Source organism: Denticeps clupeoides, chromosome 8, assembly GCF_900700375.1.
Source record: "Denticeps clupeoides chromosome 8, fDenClu1.1, whole genome shotgun sequence".
Classification (NCBI taxonomy): Eukaryota; Metazoa; Chordata; class Actinopteri; order Clupeiformes; family Denticipitidae; genus Denticeps; species Denticeps clupeoides.
The window spans coordinates 10,603,041-10,624,059 of record NC_041714.1 but is presented as its reverse complement, the minus strand read 5'-3'; the positions used below and the strand labels follow the sequence as shown (position 1 = coordinate 10,624,059).

The 21,019-nt window shown below is 39.9% G+C and overlaps 1 protein-coding gene across 1 annotated transcript in view; it reads left to right on the top strand.

The window, feature by feature from the left end:
* The window catches only part of myofl (myoferlin like), a 23,852-nt gene extending 2,837 nt beyond the window's left edge, over positions 1–21,015 (top strand). Inside the window, exons 4-54 of the mRNA XM_028987957.1 lie at positions 960–1,068; positions 1,154–1,253; positions 1,622–1,791; positions 2,049–2,177; positions 2,809–2,871; positions 2,955–3,005; positions 3,096–3,126; positions 3,519–3,634; positions 3,715–3,841; positions 4,489–4,592; positions 4,989–5,057; positions 5,136–5,179; positions 5,512–5,594; positions 5,675–5,710; positions 5,803–5,927; positions 6,026–6,139; positions 6,224–6,401; positions 6,477–6,601; positions 6,694–6,803; positions 7,285–7,477; positions 7,563–7,718; positions 8,001–8,132; positions 8,240–8,403; positions 8,896–9,010; positions 9,193–9,298; positions 9,794–9,933; positions 11,726–11,890; positions 12,304–12,391; positions 12,652–12,729; positions 12,816–12,997; positions 13,095–13,253; positions 13,336–13,437; positions 13,535–13,696; positions 13,843–14,008; positions 14,121–14,194; positions 14,284–14,295; positions 14,379–14,477; positions 14,559–14,687; positions 14,816–14,971; positions 16,569–16,660; positions 16,750–16,920; positions 17,019–17,167; positions 17,457–17,596; positions 17,752–17,840; positions 17,927–18,022; positions 18,391–18,532; positions 18,614–18,713; positions 19,101–19,294; positions 19,490–19,599; positions 19,681–19,828; positions 20,138–21,015. Coding sequence (XP_028843790.1) covers positions 960–1,068; positions 1,154–1,253; positions 1,622–1,791; positions 2,049–2,177; positions 2,809–2,871; positions 2,955–3,005; positions 3,096–3,126; positions 3,519–3,634; positions 3,715–3,841; positions 4,489–4,592; positions 4,989–5,057; positions 5,136–5,179; positions 5,512–5,594; positions 5,675–5,710; positions 5,803–5,927; positions 6,026–6,139; positions 6,224–6,401; positions 6,477–6,601; positions 6,694–6,803; positions 7,285–7,477; positions 7,563–7,718; positions 8,001–8,132; positions 8,240–8,403; positions 8,896–9,010; positions 9,193–9,298; positions 9,794–9,933; positions 11,726–11,890; positions 12,304–12,391; positions 12,652–12,729; positions 12,816–12,997; positions 13,095–13,253; positions 13,336–13,437; positions 13,535–13,696; positions 13,843–14,008; positions 14,121–14,194; positions 14,284–14,295; positions 14,379–14,477; positions 14,559–14,687; positions 14,816–14,971; positions 16,569–16,660; positions 16,750–16,920; positions 17,019–17,167; positions 17,457–17,596; positions 17,752–17,840; positions 17,927–18,022; positions 18,391–18,532; positions 18,614–18,713; positions 19,101–19,294; positions 19,490–19,599; positions 19,681–19,828; positions 20,138–20,176 — 5,932 coding nt within the window. The 3' untranslated portion in view covers positions 20,177–21,015. The remainder of the gene's footprint in view (positions 1–959; positions 1,069–1,153; positions 1,254–1,621; positions 1,792–2,048; positions 2,178–2,808; positions 2,872–2,954; positions 3,006–3,095; positions 3,127–3,518; positions 3,635–3,714; positions 3,842–4,488; positions 4,593–4,988; positions 5,058–5,135; positions 5,180–5,511; positions 5,595–5,674; positions 5,711–5,802; positions 5,928–6,025; positions 6,140–6,223; positions 6,402–6,476; positions 6,602–6,693; positions 6,804–7,284; positions 7,478–7,562; positions 7,719–8,000; positions 8,133–8,239; positions 8,404–8,895; positions 9,011–9,192; positions 9,299–9,793; positions 9,934–11,725; positions 11,891–12,303; positions 12,392–12,651; positions 12,730–12,815; positions 12,998–13,094; positions 13,254–13,335; positions 13,438–13,534; positions 13,697–13,842; positions 14,009–14,120; positions 14,195–14,283; positions 14,296–14,378; positions 14,478–14,558; positions 14,688–14,815; positions 14,972–16,568; positions 16,661–16,749; positions 16,921–17,018; positions 17,168–17,456; positions 17,597–17,751; positions 17,841–17,926; positions 18,023–18,390; positions 18,533–18,613; positions 18,714–19,100; positions 19,295–19,489; positions 19,600–19,680; positions 19,829–20,137) is intronic.
* Positions 21,016–21,019: the final 4 nt, after the last annotated feature.

Sequence of the window (21,019 nt, the reverse complement as noted above, 5' to 3'; positions counted from 1 at the left end):
TCTGAAATTGACAATTGCTGTGTTTTCCTTAAACCTATTGCATTTAACATATTGCATACTGTTTCCTTGGTAACCAAGGAAATGATAAAGAAAAAACATTTTGCAATACCAGCATGAATCACTATTCATTGCAGTAACTGGACCTCCACTCTGTGGTGTGGCCTTAAATTTGGCCGTGCCTAATCTCAGACTCGGTGTAATGAATGCCCTTTTAGCAGAAAGCTATTTAAAGTATTTCACCAAGACTTATAAATGTGGTTTTAGTTGTCACCTTTTGTGGCCAATTTTGTGTATTAGGTTACATTTGTTCCATGATAAGCCATTATTTAAAATTGAATAAAAAAAAATATATAAAATTTATATTTGGTTGAAACAGGTTTAGAAGATGGAATAATACACCATGAGCTGTTGAAATAATAGCTGCGGTTTCCCTGTCTTGCTTCGTCTAAAAGTCTGCATACACACAGTGTAGGTTGCTTTCGTGGAACAAGTAGTGACCAAGCTAATTAAGGACGTCAAACTTTCCTGCTCTTAGGGTGGTAGTAGCCTAGTGGGTAACACACTTGCCTATGAACCAGAAGACCCAGGTTCAAACCCCACTTAATACCATTGTGTCCCTGAGCAAGACACTTAACCTTGAGTGTCTCCGGGGGGAATGTCCCTGTAACTACTGTAAGTTGCTCTGGATAAGGGTGTCTGATAAATGCCTAAATAAAATGTAAATGTTTTACCTCAGTTCCACATGCATCAAAATAAAGCAAACATAAACATATCATAATTGATCATTTAATTCAGAACATTTCACAATGTTCTATTCTACTCTATTACGAGAATAAATACCTTTTTTTTAGAATCTTTTTTATGTATCTCTGCTAAAATATTACTTTAATGCTCATTTTATTGATATTCTGAGAACTAAACATGCACTTTAGCCATTTATTTTCTTTAACTTTAATTAGATTAATTGGATCTGCAAAAGTCTCTCTGAAGGACTTGGTTGGCGGCCAGGCCAAGACATTCCCTGCAAAGAATGTGTCTCTCATCAATGAGAAGAAACAGGATACAGGGGTCAGTTGTCTTATTATTTGTATTATCATAGTTTTTTTTAACCTGTTTCAGCTCTTCCACTGATGACAGTAAGTTTCTTTTTCAGGCAACAATTAACCTGATACTGCGATATGAACCTCCAGCCAGTGCCACTCTCAACCTCAACGATGGAGCAGTGGATACCGGACAAGTGCAGAGTGATGCAGGTAAACGTGCACTTCACCTATGAAAGTTTGTGGTATTTTGGGACCAAGCCGCTTTCTGACAGAGAATGGGACTGGTCTGCTTCAGCTGTCTATGGAAATCACGTATGCAAACCACACACAAGGGCATTCTGGTTGCATGCTGTTGTTTGCAGCGCAAAATTTCTGGAGACCCTGTTTCTGGGGGCTTTGCTGGTGAGTCAACAGGCTGAACTTGACAGCACATGAAATTACATTCATGGTTGTGACTCCAGAACCAAGCTTTAGGCCTAAATGGACTGCAGACGTGCAGCCAAAGCTTTATATTATTCACCATGATCACATGATAACGTGATGCCGTGGGTGAGTCACAATTTGCTGTTGACCAACAGGGAAGGAAGCGGTGGGTGTGGATGGTGATGAAGATGTAGTGGAGGTTGGCCAGCCTGGGGCTCCCGGTGTAACACCTACGCCGGGACAGCCCCCAAAACTTGCTCAAAAATCGGGATGGGCTACCAAGAGGAAGGGCAGGGCCCTAACTAACAAGCCCCAGGATTTTCAGGTAGATTATCTGAGGTTTGGGATGCACGGTGCACATTAATCCATCAATTTGTCGGTCAGTGTGTCAATCTGTGTGTTGAGAGATTGGTTGCCTAGTGGTAGTAGCCTAGTGGGCAACACATTGGCCTATGAAGCAGAAGACCCGGGTTCAAATCACACTTACTGTCATTGTGTTCCTGAGCAAGACACTTAACCATGAGTTGCTCCAGGGGGGGATTGTATAGATTTCATGCAATTCTCATGCTTGTTTGCACCCAGATTCGGGTTCGAGTAATTGAGGGCCGACAGCTGCCAGGTAATAACATCAAGCCAGTCGTCAAAGTCAATGTCTGTGGACAGACACACAGGACCAGGATAAGAAGAGGAAATAATCCGTTCTTTGATGAGGTGAGTTGAAGGCTCTTCCCTGCCAATCCGACTGCACAGTGTGTTTGATTACGGCTCTACCGCGTTTGGCTCACACCTGATAGTTTGATTGGCTGATTGGTGCATCAATGGGGCATATTTTACCAGTGTCATTTAACACGTAGCGTGTTGGTAGTGTACACGAAAGTCAGATTAGATAATTCAAAATCATCCTCATGGTTCTGATATGTCATTCTCTTTTAGAACTGGTGTGCTCTCTTGTTTAAATAAAAAAGCCTTTATTCAAATCTTGCTCTTGTTGTAGGCTGCTTCATCCGTCTTTCTGATTGTAGTTTCTGTTCACTGCCCTGCTAAGGGGTCACGCCTTGCTGTTTCTTCCCTCCACTTGCTGCTTGCCAAGCTGTCTCTGCTTTCTGTGCTCGTTCAAGCAATTCAGTGAGTTTCTGAAATCTTCTTTCCTTCCCGTGGCAGATATTTCATAACTATACTAGATATGAAGACGCTCACGTTTTGCTTCTTACCTCTTGTCTGCATCCGCGGCGTCACTGTTAGTTTCACTACATGGTTCGGAGATTCGTTCCAGAGGCAGACACAGTTGTCAGTCTGATTTAAACTTCCCTCGAAAGTACATTAAGTCTGTTGTTGTCCACAGATTTTCTACTACAATGTCAACATGCTGCCTTCAGAACTGTTCGATGAAAACATCAGCCTGCGGGTAAGTCAGCGCATGTTAAGCATCCCTCACAGGCATGACAGACCAGGCCGGCATGCTTAACTCTCATCCTGTGCTTTTTGTAGGTGTATAACTCTTTCTCGCTTAGAGCCGACTGTCAGATGGGGGAGTTTAAGGTATTTTTAATGCACACATCCTGCACGATATGTTGGAAAAAGAATGTACAGTTTACATAAACCTGAGATTTATTCTATTTGTCTTGACAGCTTGATGTTGGCTATGTCTATGATGAACCAGGTACATTTTCTTTGCTTTTCATTTACACAATAGTCTTGTATGCTTGTTTGTCACGATGGCTGGACATGGCGAGGAAGAAGGATGCATAAGGGGTTTAATATGTAGTACACACGACAGGGGAAACATCGCCAGACAATGACCCGACGGCGAACAGACACAAACAGGATAGGTTTATACATTTAGACACATTATACATTTATAACAATCAGGAAGCATAATAACACAAGACTAACATGAAACTCCGGTCCGAACCCGGAGTAACCCCTGCCGGACCGGATCGTGACATTGTTGTTTCTTTGCTGTTTCTTTACTTGTAACTTATTTTAAGCTTTGCTTATACTTTACATATTAAAGATTCTTCTGTCTATCTCTGAATCTACTAATTCATGAAGCTCATGCCATTTTGAGGAAGTGGCTACTTCTTAGTGACCCTGATGACCCAGCGTCTGGAGCAAAAGGTTACCTGAAAGTCAGTGTGATGATTGTGGGAACTGGAGATGAGCCACCGGTAGGGTCATTATCTGAAACCTAGAGTGACTGATAGAGTGAATGTTTTCCGTCTATGAACTGTGTAACTGGTTTGGCCAGGTGGAGAAGAGGGACCATGTTGAAGAGCAGGATGACATTGAGAGCAACCTGCTGATGCCAGCTGGAGTCACACTCAGATCAGCCACCCTCACCCTTAAAATCTACCGTGCTGAGGACATGCCACAAAGTAGGTCACTTTCTTACTTTCTTACAAAACAAACAAGCACGGCTGTGGTATTAATGAAAATGCATCATGGGATGGTTGTCCCTGAGCCAACACACTATTACTAATAAGTGAAAGTGCAATGGTGATTGAGAGTTTGTGAACCTTTCAGAACTTTCTAGATTTCTTCCTAAGTATGACCTAAGTCAGATCTTCACATACTTATTAATTTACATTTACAGCATTTACTTACATTACATGCCCTTATGTAGAGCAACTTACAATCAGTAGTTACAGGGACAGTCCGCCTGGAGACACTGTGGGTTAAGTGTCTTGCTAAGAGACACAATGGTTGTAAGTGGGGTTTGAACCTGTGACTTGGTAGTCAGTTGTTTCATAGCTGAGCATGTTGCCCACTAGGCCACTACCACTCCTATTCATCTGCTTCTTATACCTCATTGAACTAGTAGCATTTTTTTAACATGTGCCAAAAGTGCACATGTTTAACATGTGCCAAAACGCTTCCCTATGCTTCAGAAAGAATGATGCATCATTTTTGACATATGCTGCTACTGTGAAGCAATGTTCAACAAATATCATTCATGCATTACGGTTGTATTGCAGTGTTGTGACATTACATGACATGACATTGTTGTTTCCTTTGATGCCAGTGGATGATGCGTTTGTGGAGACAGTGAAGCACATCTTTGGAGGTGGAGGTGACAGAAAAAATCTGGTGGACCCGTTTTTAGAAGCAAGCTTTGCAGGGAAAAAGGTACACTTACACAGTTAACTGTAACCACACCTTTATATGATACAGTACAATAATGCAATTTCTATGGGAAATTACAGATATCTTCATAAAGGATACAAACAGAATTAATTATATAAGATATATAGAAAGTTTATTCTTTTCAACATATGGGTGGGTGAATCTAAATAGTACTGCAGCTTGCCAGCAGGGGCGCTACATCAGTGATGCTTGCACTTAACAGGGACATTTGACCCTTGTGTGGTGTTCAGGTCTGTGTACTTGCATATAATAATTGAAATTGTTATGCTTCTATTACATTATGACAACTGTAATTATAACAAATGACAGTTACAAAGTAATCACAACTCTGTTCAGTGTAATTTGCTCTTATTTAAATTGTTCATTTATGATTTCTAGGTTTGCACAAAAATAATTGAGAAAAATGCCAATCCTGAGTGGAACCAATTTATCAATCTTCAGGCCAAGGTAAAACAATCTGTCACAAACAATGTGGTAAAGTAAATATTTAAAATAAATGATTAAATGCTGTTTGTTTTATTGTAGTTCCCATCTATGTGCGAATGCATCAAACTGACAGCATATGACTGGTAAGTCTAAAATATTGAGTAAAATCATTATCATGGCGTCGAAGTGGACAGATGGACACACTTGCACAGCTTATCACAAAGAGGGGTTTAATACAAATAACAGTACAAGGACAAGGCACAAAAGGCTAACATTTATACATGCCAAACATCTGCACACAATCAGGGTAATTGGGAACACAAACCCAACAAAACTCCGGTTTGAATTGTGGAGACAGGGTACCCCATTCTGAGCCAGTCCCTGACAATCAAGTTTAATAAGTAAGCTGTGCCTTTAAGAGACACTCATTTTGCATGCCATGAAATCCTAATGTTGAATAAAAAATTACTTGTAGGGATCGTTTGACAAGCAATGATGCCATAGGGACCACCTTCCTAAACCTGACAAAGATATCGTCATCAGGTGGGAAAATTGAAGGTAAAGTAGACTTTTACATTGATCCAAACATGTACAGTTTATGATAAACACTATGCACTCAGGTTTTTTCTTCCTACTAGAACCACATTCTGAGTACGGACCCACTGCAACTGAAGGTAATATTTTTTTATTGTTCAGATCTACTACTAAACATTTGGTTTTTCCAGATGCCATGTACACAGTTCACTACTTCTCATCACTTTTCCAGCGGACCCAGCAGAAGCAAATATAGGCTTCCTGCCAGCCTTTGGGCCTTGTTATGTTAACCTGTATGGAAGTCCCAGAGAATTCACAGGCTTCCCTGATCCTTTTGAAGATTTGAACTTTGGAAAGGTACATACATTTCATCTCTCTCACCCTGATCTAAAGATTTGGGATGCATGCTTTCTGAATGAATCATGATCTGTGTTTCATATCTTTTCTGTTTATAGGGAGAAGGGGTGGCTTACAGAGGAAGAGTCTTGATAGAACTTTCTACTCAGCTGGATGGAAAAGCTGACAAGAAAGTGGACAATATTTCAAGTGATGACATTTTGGTTGCTCAGGTATCTATCTATTTCATTTCACACGCTCTTTTTGTCTAAACACTGTATAAAAATGTTCTTTTCATTTTGTCCATTTGTGAACAGAAGTACCAGCGAAGAAGAAAGTACTCTCTGTGTGCGGTATTCCACAGCGCATGCATGCTGCAGGAGACAGGGGACCCAATCCAGTTTGAGGTCAGCATCGGGAACTACGGCAACAAGCTGGACTCCACCTGCAAACCCCTGGCATCCACCACCCAGTACAGCTGTGCTGTGTTTGATGGTGAGGAAAAAGTCAAAGTTCACAGCAGACGATGAGCATGAGTAACATGCAGCCTGTTAACTTTATCCACTACAGGGAATCACTACTATTACCTTCCTTGGAGTAAAACCAAACCTGTTGTTACACTTACTTCTTTTTGGGAGGATATAAGTCACCGTTTGGATTCTGTCAACATCATTATGCACATTGCTGACCGACTGGTGAGGAAATTTGTGAATGAGGAAACATAATTAATTGCATGAAATACTTACTTTGTAACATTTGTGTGTTTTTTTGTGATGTGTATTTGCAGCAATCTAACATCACCTCCTTGAGAACGGCCATCTTGGCTAAACTGACTGAAACAAGACTGGCTGAGATCTGGCTCAAGCTGGTTGACCATCTCATCATTGACCTTGAGAGGTAAAATGGGGGATAAGATTACTTAAATCACTGAAGTTTGCAAGAAGGTGGCAAAAATGTACATTCTGCAAGTTAAAGTGAATATTAATGGCTCTAAGTATAGCATTTGATATTAATACATTTGTAAAAGAATAGAAACCTTGTTTAATAGCTGGTGATTGTGTTTGGCATGACCAGAAGTTGTGCGTTGTGCGTAAGGAGTGAAAGACAAAGCTCTATTTGCCATTGTCTACATGCATCACACTAAAAGCCATTTCCTGTTTCCTGTCATTCCTGTCATCATATCATGGATCATGTGTAAAGATGGACACACCAATGGGATTGCCTTTTCTGTTTTCTTTTGTGTATAAGTGTTTCTAAGCCGCGTTCATTTGGTCTGAGATTGCCTGCTAGATGGAGTGCAGTAATGTGAAAATGACTTGACTTGACTATTTGTACTTCATAACGTCTTATTTGTGGTGCAATAAAATATTATTTTCAGCTTCCAGTTACCTGAGCTAGAAGGCAAACCCAATCTCACAGTGCTTGACATCCAGATAAAGAAGCTTCGCGACTCTGCCATGGTCAGCATCCGAGAAGCGGCCAAGAGGATGAAAGAGGAAGCCACCGATGTCAAGGCCACAATTGTGGACATCGAGGACTGGCTGGAGCGCCTTTTGCAGCTTGCTGACGAGGTAATGGTTCCAGTTCCATACTGAACATACTGTATAACAGGAATACAATACAATTTGTGTGATGATGGTTTTCTCTTCTGCATAGCCCCAGAACAGCATGCCTGACATCATTATCTGGATGCTGAAAGGAGACACACGGGTGGCTTACGCCAGGATTCCAGCCAGTCAGGTCCTCTTCTCCACCTTCAGTGAACATGCCATTGGCAAGCACTGTGGCAAGACACAAACCATATTCATGCAGGTATGACACACAAGAGTGGAGAGAGTATGCAAAATATCTGGAATGAATAAGCCGGCAGCCGGTACAGATTGTGTACCAACACACAACATGACTGAATACGTTTAACAAACTATGTATGTGTTTTAGGAACTGTGGAACAATGAAGCTGATGTAGTTCATTTTATTTAGCATGAAGACAACACTAGAATTTCCTGACAGTTGGGATTAGGGTCCATGATACTATGTTTTCATACGCAGCTTTTAATGGTGTCACCAACTAGTCATTTTTGACCCTCTCTTCAGTACCCCATGGACAAAAACAAAGGTGTGAAGATCCCTGTTCAGCTCCGGATCAATGTGTGGCTGGGCCTGTCCGCATATGAGAAAAAATTTAATGACTTTTCCGATGGGACCTTCAGCGTGTTTGCAGAAATGGTACCAGTGCTGCGACTATACCATATAATATTTCAATAATTCATTGTGTTTGAACTTCCTTCAGCTTCACTTGTCTTCTCTTCCACCTTTGTTTTTTTTATTGCCAGTATGAGAACCAGGCCAAGGTGTTTGGGAAATGGGGCACCACGGGTCTGGTGGGCAAACACAAGTTCTCAGACATGACAGGCAAAGTGAAACTGAAACAGGAGTGCTTCATGCCCCCCAGGGGCTGGGAGTGGGAGGCCGACTGGTTTGTGGATCCAGAGCGTAGGTAAGATGACTTTTCTGAACATTACCCATACCCACCTCAGGCTTGATGCCTAGCCTCTGTTTTTGCCACGTCTCATGATGATGACAGAGCTCCTGTGTCGGGGGTCCTCATCAGTGGCCTGTTTTTTTTCGCTTTACTTGAATGCATTAAATCTCCCCATCTGCACGCACAATCGGAGGAAAGGGGGGGCTCATGACTCATTTGCACAAATATTCTCAGCCCCTCGTAGACCAAAGAATGTGTTTAGATTTTCCCGTTACTGTTTATCCACTCCTCTCTCTGGCCTCTCTTCATATGTCTCTGTCCTACTGGCTCACGGCCCTGGCTGTCTGCGTGTCACCGGACGTGCAGGGACATATTTCACAAACAAGACTCATTCTGAAAACCCTCTTTCTTTTTTTGTGTTTTAAATGAACGAATGGGTTTAGATAGGAATGGTCTTTTTATGGTGGTGCAGCGTCTGAGTGCTGAAGCTCTGTCTCCCTGACTCAGCCTGTTGGCAGAGGCCGATGCGGGGCACACAGAGTTCACGGACGAAGTCTTTGCGAACGAGACACGCTTTCCTGGAGGGGAGTGGAAGCCGGCTGCCGAGCCCTACACAGATGTGGTGAGGAGAAGCACAACTGTTGACAAAACGTATCACCTTACGCTGCTTCGCCCGGCTTATCAGTCCAGCTCCTTTATGTTATTCGACATAAAGCACGCGTTTGCACATCGAGCACCTGCTGAAGGTTAAACACAGAGAGCACGTTTGTTCCGAGTTTACATATGCAGCACCCTGCTCTGCAGAACGGAGAGAAGGCCCAAAGCACCGGGGAGATCGAGTGTCCTCCTGGCTGGAAGTGGGATGAGGAGGTGTGGACCTTTGACCACAACAGAGCTGTGGATGAGAATGGTAGAAAATATATTTACATGACTAATAATAAATGTTTAAGGTGTTAAGGTGTTCAAAGCAAAACTGCAACTAACATTTTATCCAAATAAATATAATACCATCCTCAAAGTAATATGGTGTTTCATCTGCCATTTAATCAATTCTGCATTTGGAATGTAAGGTATTATAATTTTGAAACAATGCTTTTGTTTATTTTTACAAATAATTATTATCCTTTTTTTTAACATCCATACATTAGAAAATGATTGAATGGTCTTAGAAACATAGGAAAACGTAGAAAAAAAAACTTCTTATCATGGTCCATAATGCATAATGACAGATGTAAAATTGGAGGAAATAGGAAACTCTTTTAGTGTGGTGTGTTTAGGTCTTGAAGTTTGTTTAGACTAAGTATATTCGTTGTTATGTGAAATTTTCCTCTACAACTTTATTTAAATGACGCAGGGTCAATGTTGACCTTCAGGATTAAAATATATTGATTTCATGACATTTTAGGATGGGAGTATGGAGTCACAATTCCTCCAGATGATAAACCCACTTCCTGGGTGTCAGCAGAGAAGATGTACCACAACCACCGCAGGAGGAGATGCATCAGGTCTAGAAGGAGGACATCTGAATGCTCCACACCAGTAGAGGTGAGGAGGCCTTATTCACATGTTGAGTAACTGGAGCCATTGTGAATTTAATTATTTAAGTATATGTTGCTCCAGAGATCTGCTCCATGAAACTGTGTTACACGTGGTAATTGCATTAATGAAATGTAGTTACTGTATAATAAAAAGGAACTAGCTATGATGCTGTATCTCATGGTTTTAGGAGGCTATTTATGGAGCCTCCTTTGAGCTCAGATGAAGAGGCATTTTCCTTCCAACCACTTCCTCCTCTGCATATCCTGCTTCTTGCTGGACAGCCCACAGTGGATTATTTATATCTCCATAATTTACTGCCATTCTTTATTCTGTTGTGGAAATGTGACACATCCACATGTGGCTGAATATGAATCCTCACAATGACACACTTTATGAAAATAAACAGACCTGTTTCACCCCTCTGATGGCTGTTTTCACACTGACACTAAAAGCCTCCTAATGCCTCCTTTTATGTGCTCCTTTTAAGTACGCTTATGCCTGGCGATGGTCTGTGCAGTGCATTGCTGCGTGGGCTTGATGTGGAACTTAACCATGAGGAACTACAAGGATCTTGACTTGTTGCATTGCTGTATTGCAACTTGCTGGAAGATCCCAGAGTTTCAGAATGATTGTCATAATGATAGATATAAGTAAATGTTTTGAAAGCAGAGCAGAAAGAATGATGATATTGCATCATTCATAGCAATTCTAATTAGTCTTAAATCATATAGTGAGACTAAAATGGGCGGAGTTCTAGTAAATCTGATTGTTGTGTAATTTTAGATTGACTTCATTTTTGTGCCATTAGTCTGTGGATCTGAATCCACCTTTCGACACCTATCATGCTGGTAAATCTATTTTTGCATTTACTTGCAAGATATTAATGGGCATCCCTTTAAGATGGTGATTTACTCTCTGGTTGGTGATAATCTGTGCTAATCTAAATTTCCCACAGTCTGGAAACAAAACATTGCACAAGACTTTAAATTGTGATTAACCGTTGGACTCATTTCAAGGATCAGTACATTTAGGGATGAAAATTCACTGTGATTCAATGTTTTCACCTCTCACACACACACACTGCATGTCATATTTTCACATGATGCAGATATCTGTGATGGGTTGTGGGCTTTGTTGCGTTTCTTTGGTTTCCTCAAGATTTGCCAACCCTCGTTCCACATGTTTGGAAGCCAATAAAACTGTTATGATTTTTTTGCTTTTTTTATCTAGTAGCCGTCTTAACAAGTTTTTTTTACTTCACTTTATGTTTTGTATCTTTCTCTTCTTGTTTCTTCCTCCTTCTCTCCTCTGCCCTCCTGCACTCCACCCTCTTTTCCTGTTCATGCTGCTCTTTTACCCTGATATAGACTGAAACCACAGACTAAACCACAATTTTTGACCTGCATTTACTTGTCTTTAGTTTTTTTCTTTAATACATTATTGTCTCTCTCTCTCTGGCTGTGCTGTTTATCACAACCCCCCTAAATGTTTTGTAAGAGCCATTAAGGGTGGAATTTTGTATATCTGTATGTGCGTCATTGGATTTCTTGTCTGCAGTTCATTTTGTGTAATTAAAGGCCTTCATGGCAACCTCATTTTTCCACAGACTTAAGACCAATCTGCCCTAGGTGGACTTTCTTGGAGGGCACCGTTAGATCAAAGACAGCTGCTGCAATAATGCACCCAACCTCTTTAGATCTAATTATAGAATAGAATTATTGAATCTTTAACCTAAGATTTCCCCATGTAATGACAATGTGCAAGATTTCAATAAATCATCTTATTTCTAAACTTGCAGAAGATCACCTCAGGGGATGGCTGGGAATACTCCTCTCTAATAGGCTGGAAGTTTCATGGCAAAGAGCGTTCCTCGGATACATTCCGCCGCCGGCGCTGGAGAAGGAAGATGGCTCCGTCAGACAGATTAGGGGCATCAGCCATTTTTAAATTGGAGGGAGCCCTGGTAAGCCCACTGATAATTAAAGTTGCAGGGAGCAAAATAATGTGTTACATTATTTTAGCATGTTTTGTAGGAAAATGAATACTTCTTGGCGCAAATGCATAGAAAGGGAATCAAGGAGAATATTAAAGATGAACCACAAAATAATAATAAAATAATGAAATTCCCTGCTTGAGAAGAGCATTGTTTTAACTTATGACTTATATTACCCTCCACCACAAATTATGTCCTCCCTTTTTTTTCTTCCTTTTCCTTAGGCAGTCACATTCACAACTGCCAATTCTCCATTTAAGGCTTTATCAGCCGTAGGAGAATGTAGGAAATGTAGGAAATGTTATTGCTTTTCCCAAATTAAAAAGCACCCCAAAAAATTGCTGTCTCTGCCCATGGCATGTTATCTTGTGTTTGCCTCTTAGGGGATAGATGTGGATGAAAAAGCCGGCAAAACAGAGTCAACCAAACTGTTTGGTGCCAACACACCCACAGTCTCCTGCAGCTTTGGCAGTGAGTAACGGAAGTCCATACCCACTGATTAAAAGCTCAGATTAACATTTCTGCTCTTTATTCTGTCCACTCCCCTTCCTGTTGGAAAATGTGTTCCCATACATGTAGATGTAGAAATAATGCTTTAAAAGAATAACTGCATTAAAACCCTTTATTTTGTGTAGATGTTAGAAGTATGCTGTTATGTCAGGTTTATGGTATTTTGTTTTGTTATTGTATGGTGTTTTTTTTTTTATTGTTGTAATATTTTACATTTGCAGAATCATTTATGTATCATCTTAGAGTATATGTCTACCAAGCCCGCAGCCTCCTTGCCATGGACAAAGACAGCTTTTCAGGTGATGTTTGTTCTGTTAAAGTTTCATAGCAAATGGATGCAGGTTGTGCTTGGATATAACGGAACCATCTATTGTCCCCAACGCAGATCCCTACGCTCATGTGTCTTTTCTCCATTTGAGCAAAACCACGGAGATCATAAAAGCAACCCTGAATCCAACATGGGATCAAACCCTCATTTTTGACGACATTGAGATCTGTGGAAATCCTCAGATCATTGTCCAAAACCCACCCAGTGTGGTTATGGAGCTTTATGACAGTGATCAAGTGGTAATTATAACACTTCTGAAATGTCTTGTAACAGCTGCATATATGAGACCATTTTTGTGCAGTCTACAGCTGGAGTGTGAATGAATTCCGATTGCAGGGTAAAGATGAACCCCTCGGTCGGTGCACATGCCCTCCTGTGGTGAAGCTAAACCCAGCTGCACCCGTCAGCCCCAGATTGCTCTGGTACCCCATTACCCGCAAGGGCAAGCATGCTGGAGAAATGCTTGTAGCTGCAGAGCTCCTGCTGAAAGACAAGGTAGCACCTTTTTCCCCTGTCTATTTTTTTTCTGTGTCCTCGAAAGGATCAATATCATCATTATTATATACCTTTGTGACAGACGACCGAAGCTGAGCTGCCCATCGTTCCACCCAAACGGGCTGAGATGCTGTACATGGTACCTCAGGGCATTCGGCCTGTGGTGCAGCTCACCGCTATTGAGGTGAAGCCCGTCCGACACATCAGATCCACTGGCCGCATGCAAATGCTAACGCTATCACCGACTTCTGTCTCTCTCTCTCTCTCTCTCTCTGTCGAAGATTCTGACCTGGGGTTTGCGGAACATGAAGTCTTATCAGCTGGCCGCAGTTTCTTCCCCAAGCCTTATTGTGGAATGTGGAGGTCAAAATGTTCAGACAGCAGTCATCAAAAATATCAAAAAGAACCCGAATTTCCCCGGATCAGTGCTCTTCCTTAAAGTGGTACAGAATTTCTTAAGCATTTCATAAAATTTCCTGCTTGCATAATTGTGCATATAATAAAATCCAAAACATAGTTCTGCTTTTTGTAGCATTTTATTGATGATGACTATGTTCTGTTCCTGTTTTTTCATTCCCTCCTTTACTAGCTACTTCCCAAAGATGAAATGTACACTCCACCCATAGTACTTAAGGTGATTGACCACAGGCCCTTTGGCAGGAAACCTATTGTGGGGCAGTGTACCATAGACTCCCTGGAGGAGTACCGCTGTGACCCCTACACATCCGGTGCTGAGGTGGCCATGACAGCCAAAGGTAAAATGTACACATCAGCATCAAATAAATGCCTGCAGAAGATTACAAGTTATAGGAGACATACTACCATGTTTGACTACTGAAATGTCACTTCCTGTTACCTCTGAACCAGTTGCCATGATGGCTGCAGTTGGCAGAGACGTAGTCATTGATATTGAGGACAAAAGACCAATCCTCGATTCCAAGGTGAGGTAAAATGTCTTAGCATTTAGGACACTGTATTGTCTCAGAGGACTTTTTATATTCATGCTTTTCTGTTCTTCTCTCTTGACCAGCCTGCTGAAAAGGTATATTTATAAGTTATACTTAGTGTTGGACCCAGTTGATTACTTTATATTTCAGTAAAATAAAGACCTATTATTTTAAACAGGAGGAAGAAGCAGTTGACTGGTGGAGTAAATTCTTTGCCTCCATTGATGAAAAAGAGAAGTGTGGCCCTTACCTGGAAAAAGGCTACAGTACTTTAAAGGTAAAGGTATTTTTTTCATGTCCTTACTTGCATATTCATGGTGAGCTATTGCATGATGCTATTTTGTGTTCTGTCATTCAGGTTTATGACAGAGAACTTGAGGAGGTCCCAGAGTTCAGGGGGCTCACAGACTTCTGCAACACCTTCAAACTGAAGAGGGGGAAGATAGACAACGAGGAAGACGACCCTTCTGTGGTGGGGGAATTTAAGGTTTGTGCATGTTTTTTGAATGTGAGTGGAATTTGAATATAGTAATCCTGTTGTTGCACTGCCATCTAGCGGTGGAAATTTGCACTTTAATAATACTTTTTTTTTTTTTTTTATGTTACTGCACACAGGGATCTTTTCGAGTGTATCCTCTGTCAGATGACCCCGACATAATACCTCCACCGAGGCAGTTCAGAGAGCTGCCTGAAAGTGGCCCTCAGGAGTGTCTGGTCAGAATATATGTGGTGCGGGGCATTGACATGCAGCCCAAGGATAACAATGGCCTGGTGAGCACCCAAGCCAGACATTGAAGACTACATACCATCCAGGCTTTATGCTGGAATCCTAAAGTGAAATTCAATGTATCTTAATGCCCCAATGCATCTTTGACCTGCGACCAGTTACATCAGTGACTCACCTTCATTTGCTATGTGGTTTTTATATTAACTTAGGGTGTTCATTGCCGTCTTGGTTTACAATAACTTCTATTAACCACTGTATAAACACAACAGAGTATGGAATACCGAATTGAGTGTTCAATGTGTTTTCTTTATTTTCATGACTATTCTCACTGAAGGCATCAAAACTACGAATGAACACATGTGGAGTTACGTAGTTAAAAAAAAAAGGTGAAATAACTGAAAACATGTTTTATATTCTAGTTTCTTCACAATATCCACCCTTTGCTCTGATTACTGCTTTGCACACTCTTGGCATTCTCTCGATGAGCTTCAAGAGGTCGTCACCTGAAATGCTTCTCCAACAGTCTTGAAGGAGTTTCCAGAGGTGTTTAGCACTTGTTGGCCCCTTTGCCTTCACTCTGCGCACCAGCTCACACCAAACCATCTCGATTGGGTTCAGGTCCGGTGACTGTGGAGGCCAGGTCTCATATTTTTGTTAAGTACATAACTCCACATGTGTTCATTCACAGTTTTGATGCCTTCAGTGAGAATCTACCAATGTAAATGGTCATGAAAATAAAGAAAACACATCGAATTAGAAGATGTGTCCAAACTTTTGGCCTGTACTGTATTTCTGTGCAAAATGGTGATTGATACATTTTAATACTTGGATTTATCACCTTTTTAAGAAAATTGAAGACACTGGAGAATCATTGTCAGCTTCAATGCTAGGTTTGAATTGATGACCCTTTTATGCTATATATATTAGGTATAAATATATGCAATATAAATTTGGCCAACAGGAGAGATTTTGATTATACCGGCCTACCACAGAAATATGCGTTCCTCCTGAAAATGGCAAAGTGGCGTCACCTGTGTGAAACCACGCCTACTTGCAGCATGAGCCAATCGTTTTGGGCAAGAGCACAGCAGGGTTTCCACGGATCCTAAATCCAAAACAATAAAGCCTTAAATATAATTAAAATGACTAATAATCTTTAAATCTATGATTTAAAAGCCTAAAAAATATTGCAGACCCAATAAATAAAATAAAACAAGCCTTTGATCTGCCAGTTATCCGCCGGTCAATTCAAACTGCGCGCTACATAGTTCCAGGCTTACTAAGTACAGCCGTGCATGTCATTGCCCAAAGGTCATTATGATTTAAAAAATCACATAATAAAATATGAACAAGTATAGTGTTATTTAAATATTTTCAGAAAATATTTTTAATGTAAACTCTTCAGCTAAATTCAGAAAAATGTGATATAATCACTTGCATCATACAAATACACTGGCCATAAGTTGATGTATCTGTAAAAAAATTATTATACAACTTCCTGCTGCTATGGACATGTTACATTTTAAATTTAACCACAATATATACTGTCTACCATTAAATTTATATCGCAATATGAATATTATAGCCCTACATTTAACAGTTAATTATAAAGCTCTTAACAATGTGAACACTCATTTTCAGTGTGATCCCTACATAAAGATCAGCTTGGGCAAGCACGTGATTGATGATAGAGATCATTACATCCCAAATACCCTAAACCCAGAGTTTGGAAGGTAAGACAGAGGTTGATCTAGCAAATAAACAGTCATACCCTCTAATCTTCATCGAAAAGTTTTCATTTGTGCATTTTGTTTCTTTCCAGAATGTTTGAGCTCTCCTGCTTTGTTCCCCAAGACAAAGACCTGAAAATCTCCATCTATGATTTTGACCTGCTCAGCCGTGATGAGAAGGTTGGAGAGACAGTGATCGACTTGGAGAACCGACTGCTCTCCCGTTTTGGTTCATATTGTGGCCTATCTGCAACATACTGCACGTATGTTTGACTGTCTGTACTGAACATTGTTGAAATTATGAAACTCAGTTCGTAATCGTTCAAATTTTTTATTTCAATATATTTTTACAAATCTGTAGGTCTGGTGTCAACCAGTGGAGAGATCAGCTGAAACCATCTCAGATCTTGGAGAACCTGGCCAGGCTGAAAGGAATTTCTGCCCCCAGAATTGCAGATGATGGCAGTTCTTTAACCTTTGCTGGAAAAGAATATCATTTGAATGATTTAGGTATGACATGAACCAGCTTATATTTACACTTTGCAGTCATTTTATTCTAACAATGGCAGTTGGTCCCATTTTAAGAATTGTAAAAAGTGTATATTTTAATGGGCACACTGTTTGTACTAGCATCTAAAAATCCACTGTTGGGGGCACAAGAAAGGGACCCATGGGGCACCAGCTCAGCACAGTTTATTTAACATGTTTGAAATTATTTCCACAAAACATTACGTACAAAGATTTTTTATCCTAAAATGATATCAATAATTTCTTGTATATTATCTGACTGTACAATTAGAGGCCAATAAAGTGATCCACCAACATCTTGGGCCAGTGAAGGAACGGCTCTGCTTGCATGTGCTGAGGAAACAAGGCCTAGTGCCTGAACACGTGGAGACCAGGACTCTGTACAGCTCGTTCCAGCCCACACTGTCACAGGTGTCCAGCCCTCCTAAATAATATGATATTTTAAGTAGAGACCAGTGGTCATTGCCATAAAATAAAATGTTTAATTAGTGGCAAGGATAAAAAAAAACATTGAATCTGAAGTTACTTTAATTGACCTCTAACAGAATTTGCTTTGCTGTTTATAGGGAAAGATTCAGATGTGGGTTGACATTTTCCCAAAAAGCCTTGGCATGCCAGGTCCTCCTTGTAACATTGCACCTCGCAAAGCCAAGAAGTAAGAATTATACCTTTTGACAACCTCTAATATAAGGAATATCTTTCATTAAAAATATCAAAAGAAACCTCCTCCTGTGTCATTAGATATTGTGTACGAGTGGTCATCTGGAACACCTCTGATGTTATCTTGGATGAAACCAGCGTCACAGGAGAAAAGATGAGTGACATCTACGTCAAAGGGTATAAATGCAAGACCTTGTGCAACATGTGCACCACCTAATACAAGCTTTTACCTAAGTGCATAAGGTCACACAAGGAATGGAATAGCTACCTACACCAATCTCTCGATAAGATGTACAGAGGAGAACAGGAATGGATTTGCTCAAAACTGCCGTCATTTTTGCAGAGGATTCAAGCCAGAAATCCACTAATGTTCACTAATTTGAACATACCACTGGACCCATTATATTATATTATAGGTTTAATACCCGTTGAATGTGTGCTGAGACACAAACTGTTCCTTTGTTAGTTTCCTCTGGGATAAATAATGCACAAATTCTTAAATATAACCATAATCTACCCAGCTGACTGACTTTTTTTGTTGGCAGGTGGATGGCTGGCATGGAAGAAGACAAACAGAAGACAGACGTCCACTACAGGTCACTTGATGGAGATGGAAATTTCAACTGGAGATTTGTCTTTGAGTTTAGCTACCTGCCTGCTGAGCAGTTGTGCCTGGTCTCCAGAAAAGTAAGGGCTATTCATAGACACAACAGATTAACCTCTGAAAAGTGGGAGATAAGTAATCATGCCCTGTTGTGTTGATAACAGGAACATTTCTGGAGTCTGGACCAAACCGAGTTCAGAATACCACCAAAACTGACCATTCAGATATGGGATAACGACAAATTTTCATTGGATGACTACTTAGGTAAGACAAATTTATATTTTAAAAATTAATGCAATATGGAAAGGGAATAAGGAACCTCTTGTCACATCACAATTGTATGTGCATTTCCTACTCTTCCAGTTAAATCTAATTTGCAAGGCACACTGTCCTATTGTTTTCTTTTCCTAAAAGTTCAAATTAAGTACTTAATGCTGGAAAGCAGTTCTACAACTTTACTACTACATCCAATTTAATATACAGAAGATTGCTTTGAATCAGGAATTTTATATTATTATGACCATTTAAAAGACAGACACAACTGGCATTCAACATTAGCTGGATAGAGCTGGTCAGAAAAGCATAGCAGCATAGCAGAAAAAAATGAAGGCTATTACATGAATGAAAACTGATATGGAATGTCTTTTATAGGCACACTAGAGCTTGATTTGCTCCACATGATTCCTCCTGCCAAAACCCATGAAAAATGTAGCCTGAAGATGATTCCAGAGGTGATGGGTAACTCACCCACCAAGACTCTCCCACCAAACTCCTTGTTTGCTCAAAAGTCCGTAAGGGGCTGGTGGCCATGCATGATGGAAGAGAATGAAAAGAAAGTTCTGACTGTGAGTACTTTGAGTTGTTCATAAAGGGTTCTGGCTCTATAAAGATATACTGTGACAATCACAATAGATTAAAAGAAAATACATTTTAACTGAATATAATTGAAAATGAAAATACATTTTATTGAATTTAACAAAACACAGTATATGAATATTTGAAATACTTGAATATGAATATTTGAAACATTTCTGTCGAAGGGGAAAGTGGAAATGTCACTTGAAGTTGTGGATGAAAAGGATATGGATGAAAGGCCTGCTGGTAAAGGAAGGGATGAGCCCAACATGAACCCAAAACTGGATCCACCCAAGTAAGAAATATCTGTCTTTTCGAGCCATTACAATTCTGAATCACTGAATAGGATAATAATATGCTTTTGTTTATACCACAGTCGCCCAGACACTTCCTTCTTTTGGTTTACGAATCCATGCAAAACAATGAAATTCATTGTGTGGCGCAGATTTAAATGGATCTTCATTGGACTCATAATTCTCATTCTGGTGCTGCTCTTTGTGGGAATTCTTCTGTACTCTCTACCGGTAAGTCTTAATGTAGCATAGAGGAAATCTAACATGCACACATTAAACACCTAAACCTAGCACAGCCACTAGGTCATGTATATGTTCCAGTTAGTTAAATAAAATGTTGTTACTTTTTAATAAAGAATTATGGTCGTGCTGCAGGACACTAGAATCCGTAACCATGATATAGAATAATGTATTGTGGATAGTGAGTGAGTGTATAATGAGGAGTTGTCTATAATGCTATAGTGTGTCCTAAATGGAGTTGTCATAGGCATTTCAGTGCCAATATGATATCTGCTTATTTATTCTCTCTTTCTTTTTCAGAACTACATTTCAATGAAAATCGTGAAGCCATTTCAATAAGGATGATACCTCATTAATTCCAATGGCTCTTTTTCACATGGCATTGATGCTTTTACTGTACACTCTATTTGAGAAACTAAGTCAACACTGTTATCAGTCTCTTACCATAGTGCAATCAGGATTTTTCTTTATAAACAATGTATATTTTTTGTTTGTATTCTAATGCCATTTTGCATGGAATCTTTTTTTTTCATATTAATTCACAAATCTGGACAAGTCTGTATTTTTGATATATGGCCTTGTTTTTTATATACATTGTGTAATTGATTGACTTTTACTTTTACATAAACATAGATACATAAACAGAGATACTCTAATGCATCCAGTTCTAATCCGTAAAATAATTAATTGCCTTTGTTGATTAAATCAAAACATGAAAAGGTATTTGAACAGCATTAGCTCTACTGAAAACTAAAATCTTCAACTTTAATGTCATGAGAACCTCATACGATGGCTGGATTCCACGTTTACAAGAAAAATAAACCATACCAAAACCAAAATGAACTTTCTCATTTGACACTGCTTTTTATATGTCAGTGACCAGGTTTTATATGTTAGTGTCCAGGTTTCATAAAAATGCAAATGCAAAAAATTGCATTCTCATGATTTTTTAACATGTAATGGCCCATGTGTGGTGTTGTATAAATTGCCTAATTACTATTCACCCAGACACGGATGCTAGTTTCTGAGTGATATGGCTGCCCGAATCATTTTATCTTTTTATTTATCCACAAAAGAATGTATATTTCTTCTATGATGCCTTCATTTTGTCATTTGTCATCTATCTTTGTATCTCAAATTTTCTACTGGGTAAATAAAGTGATCTTAATTAAGATTTATTTC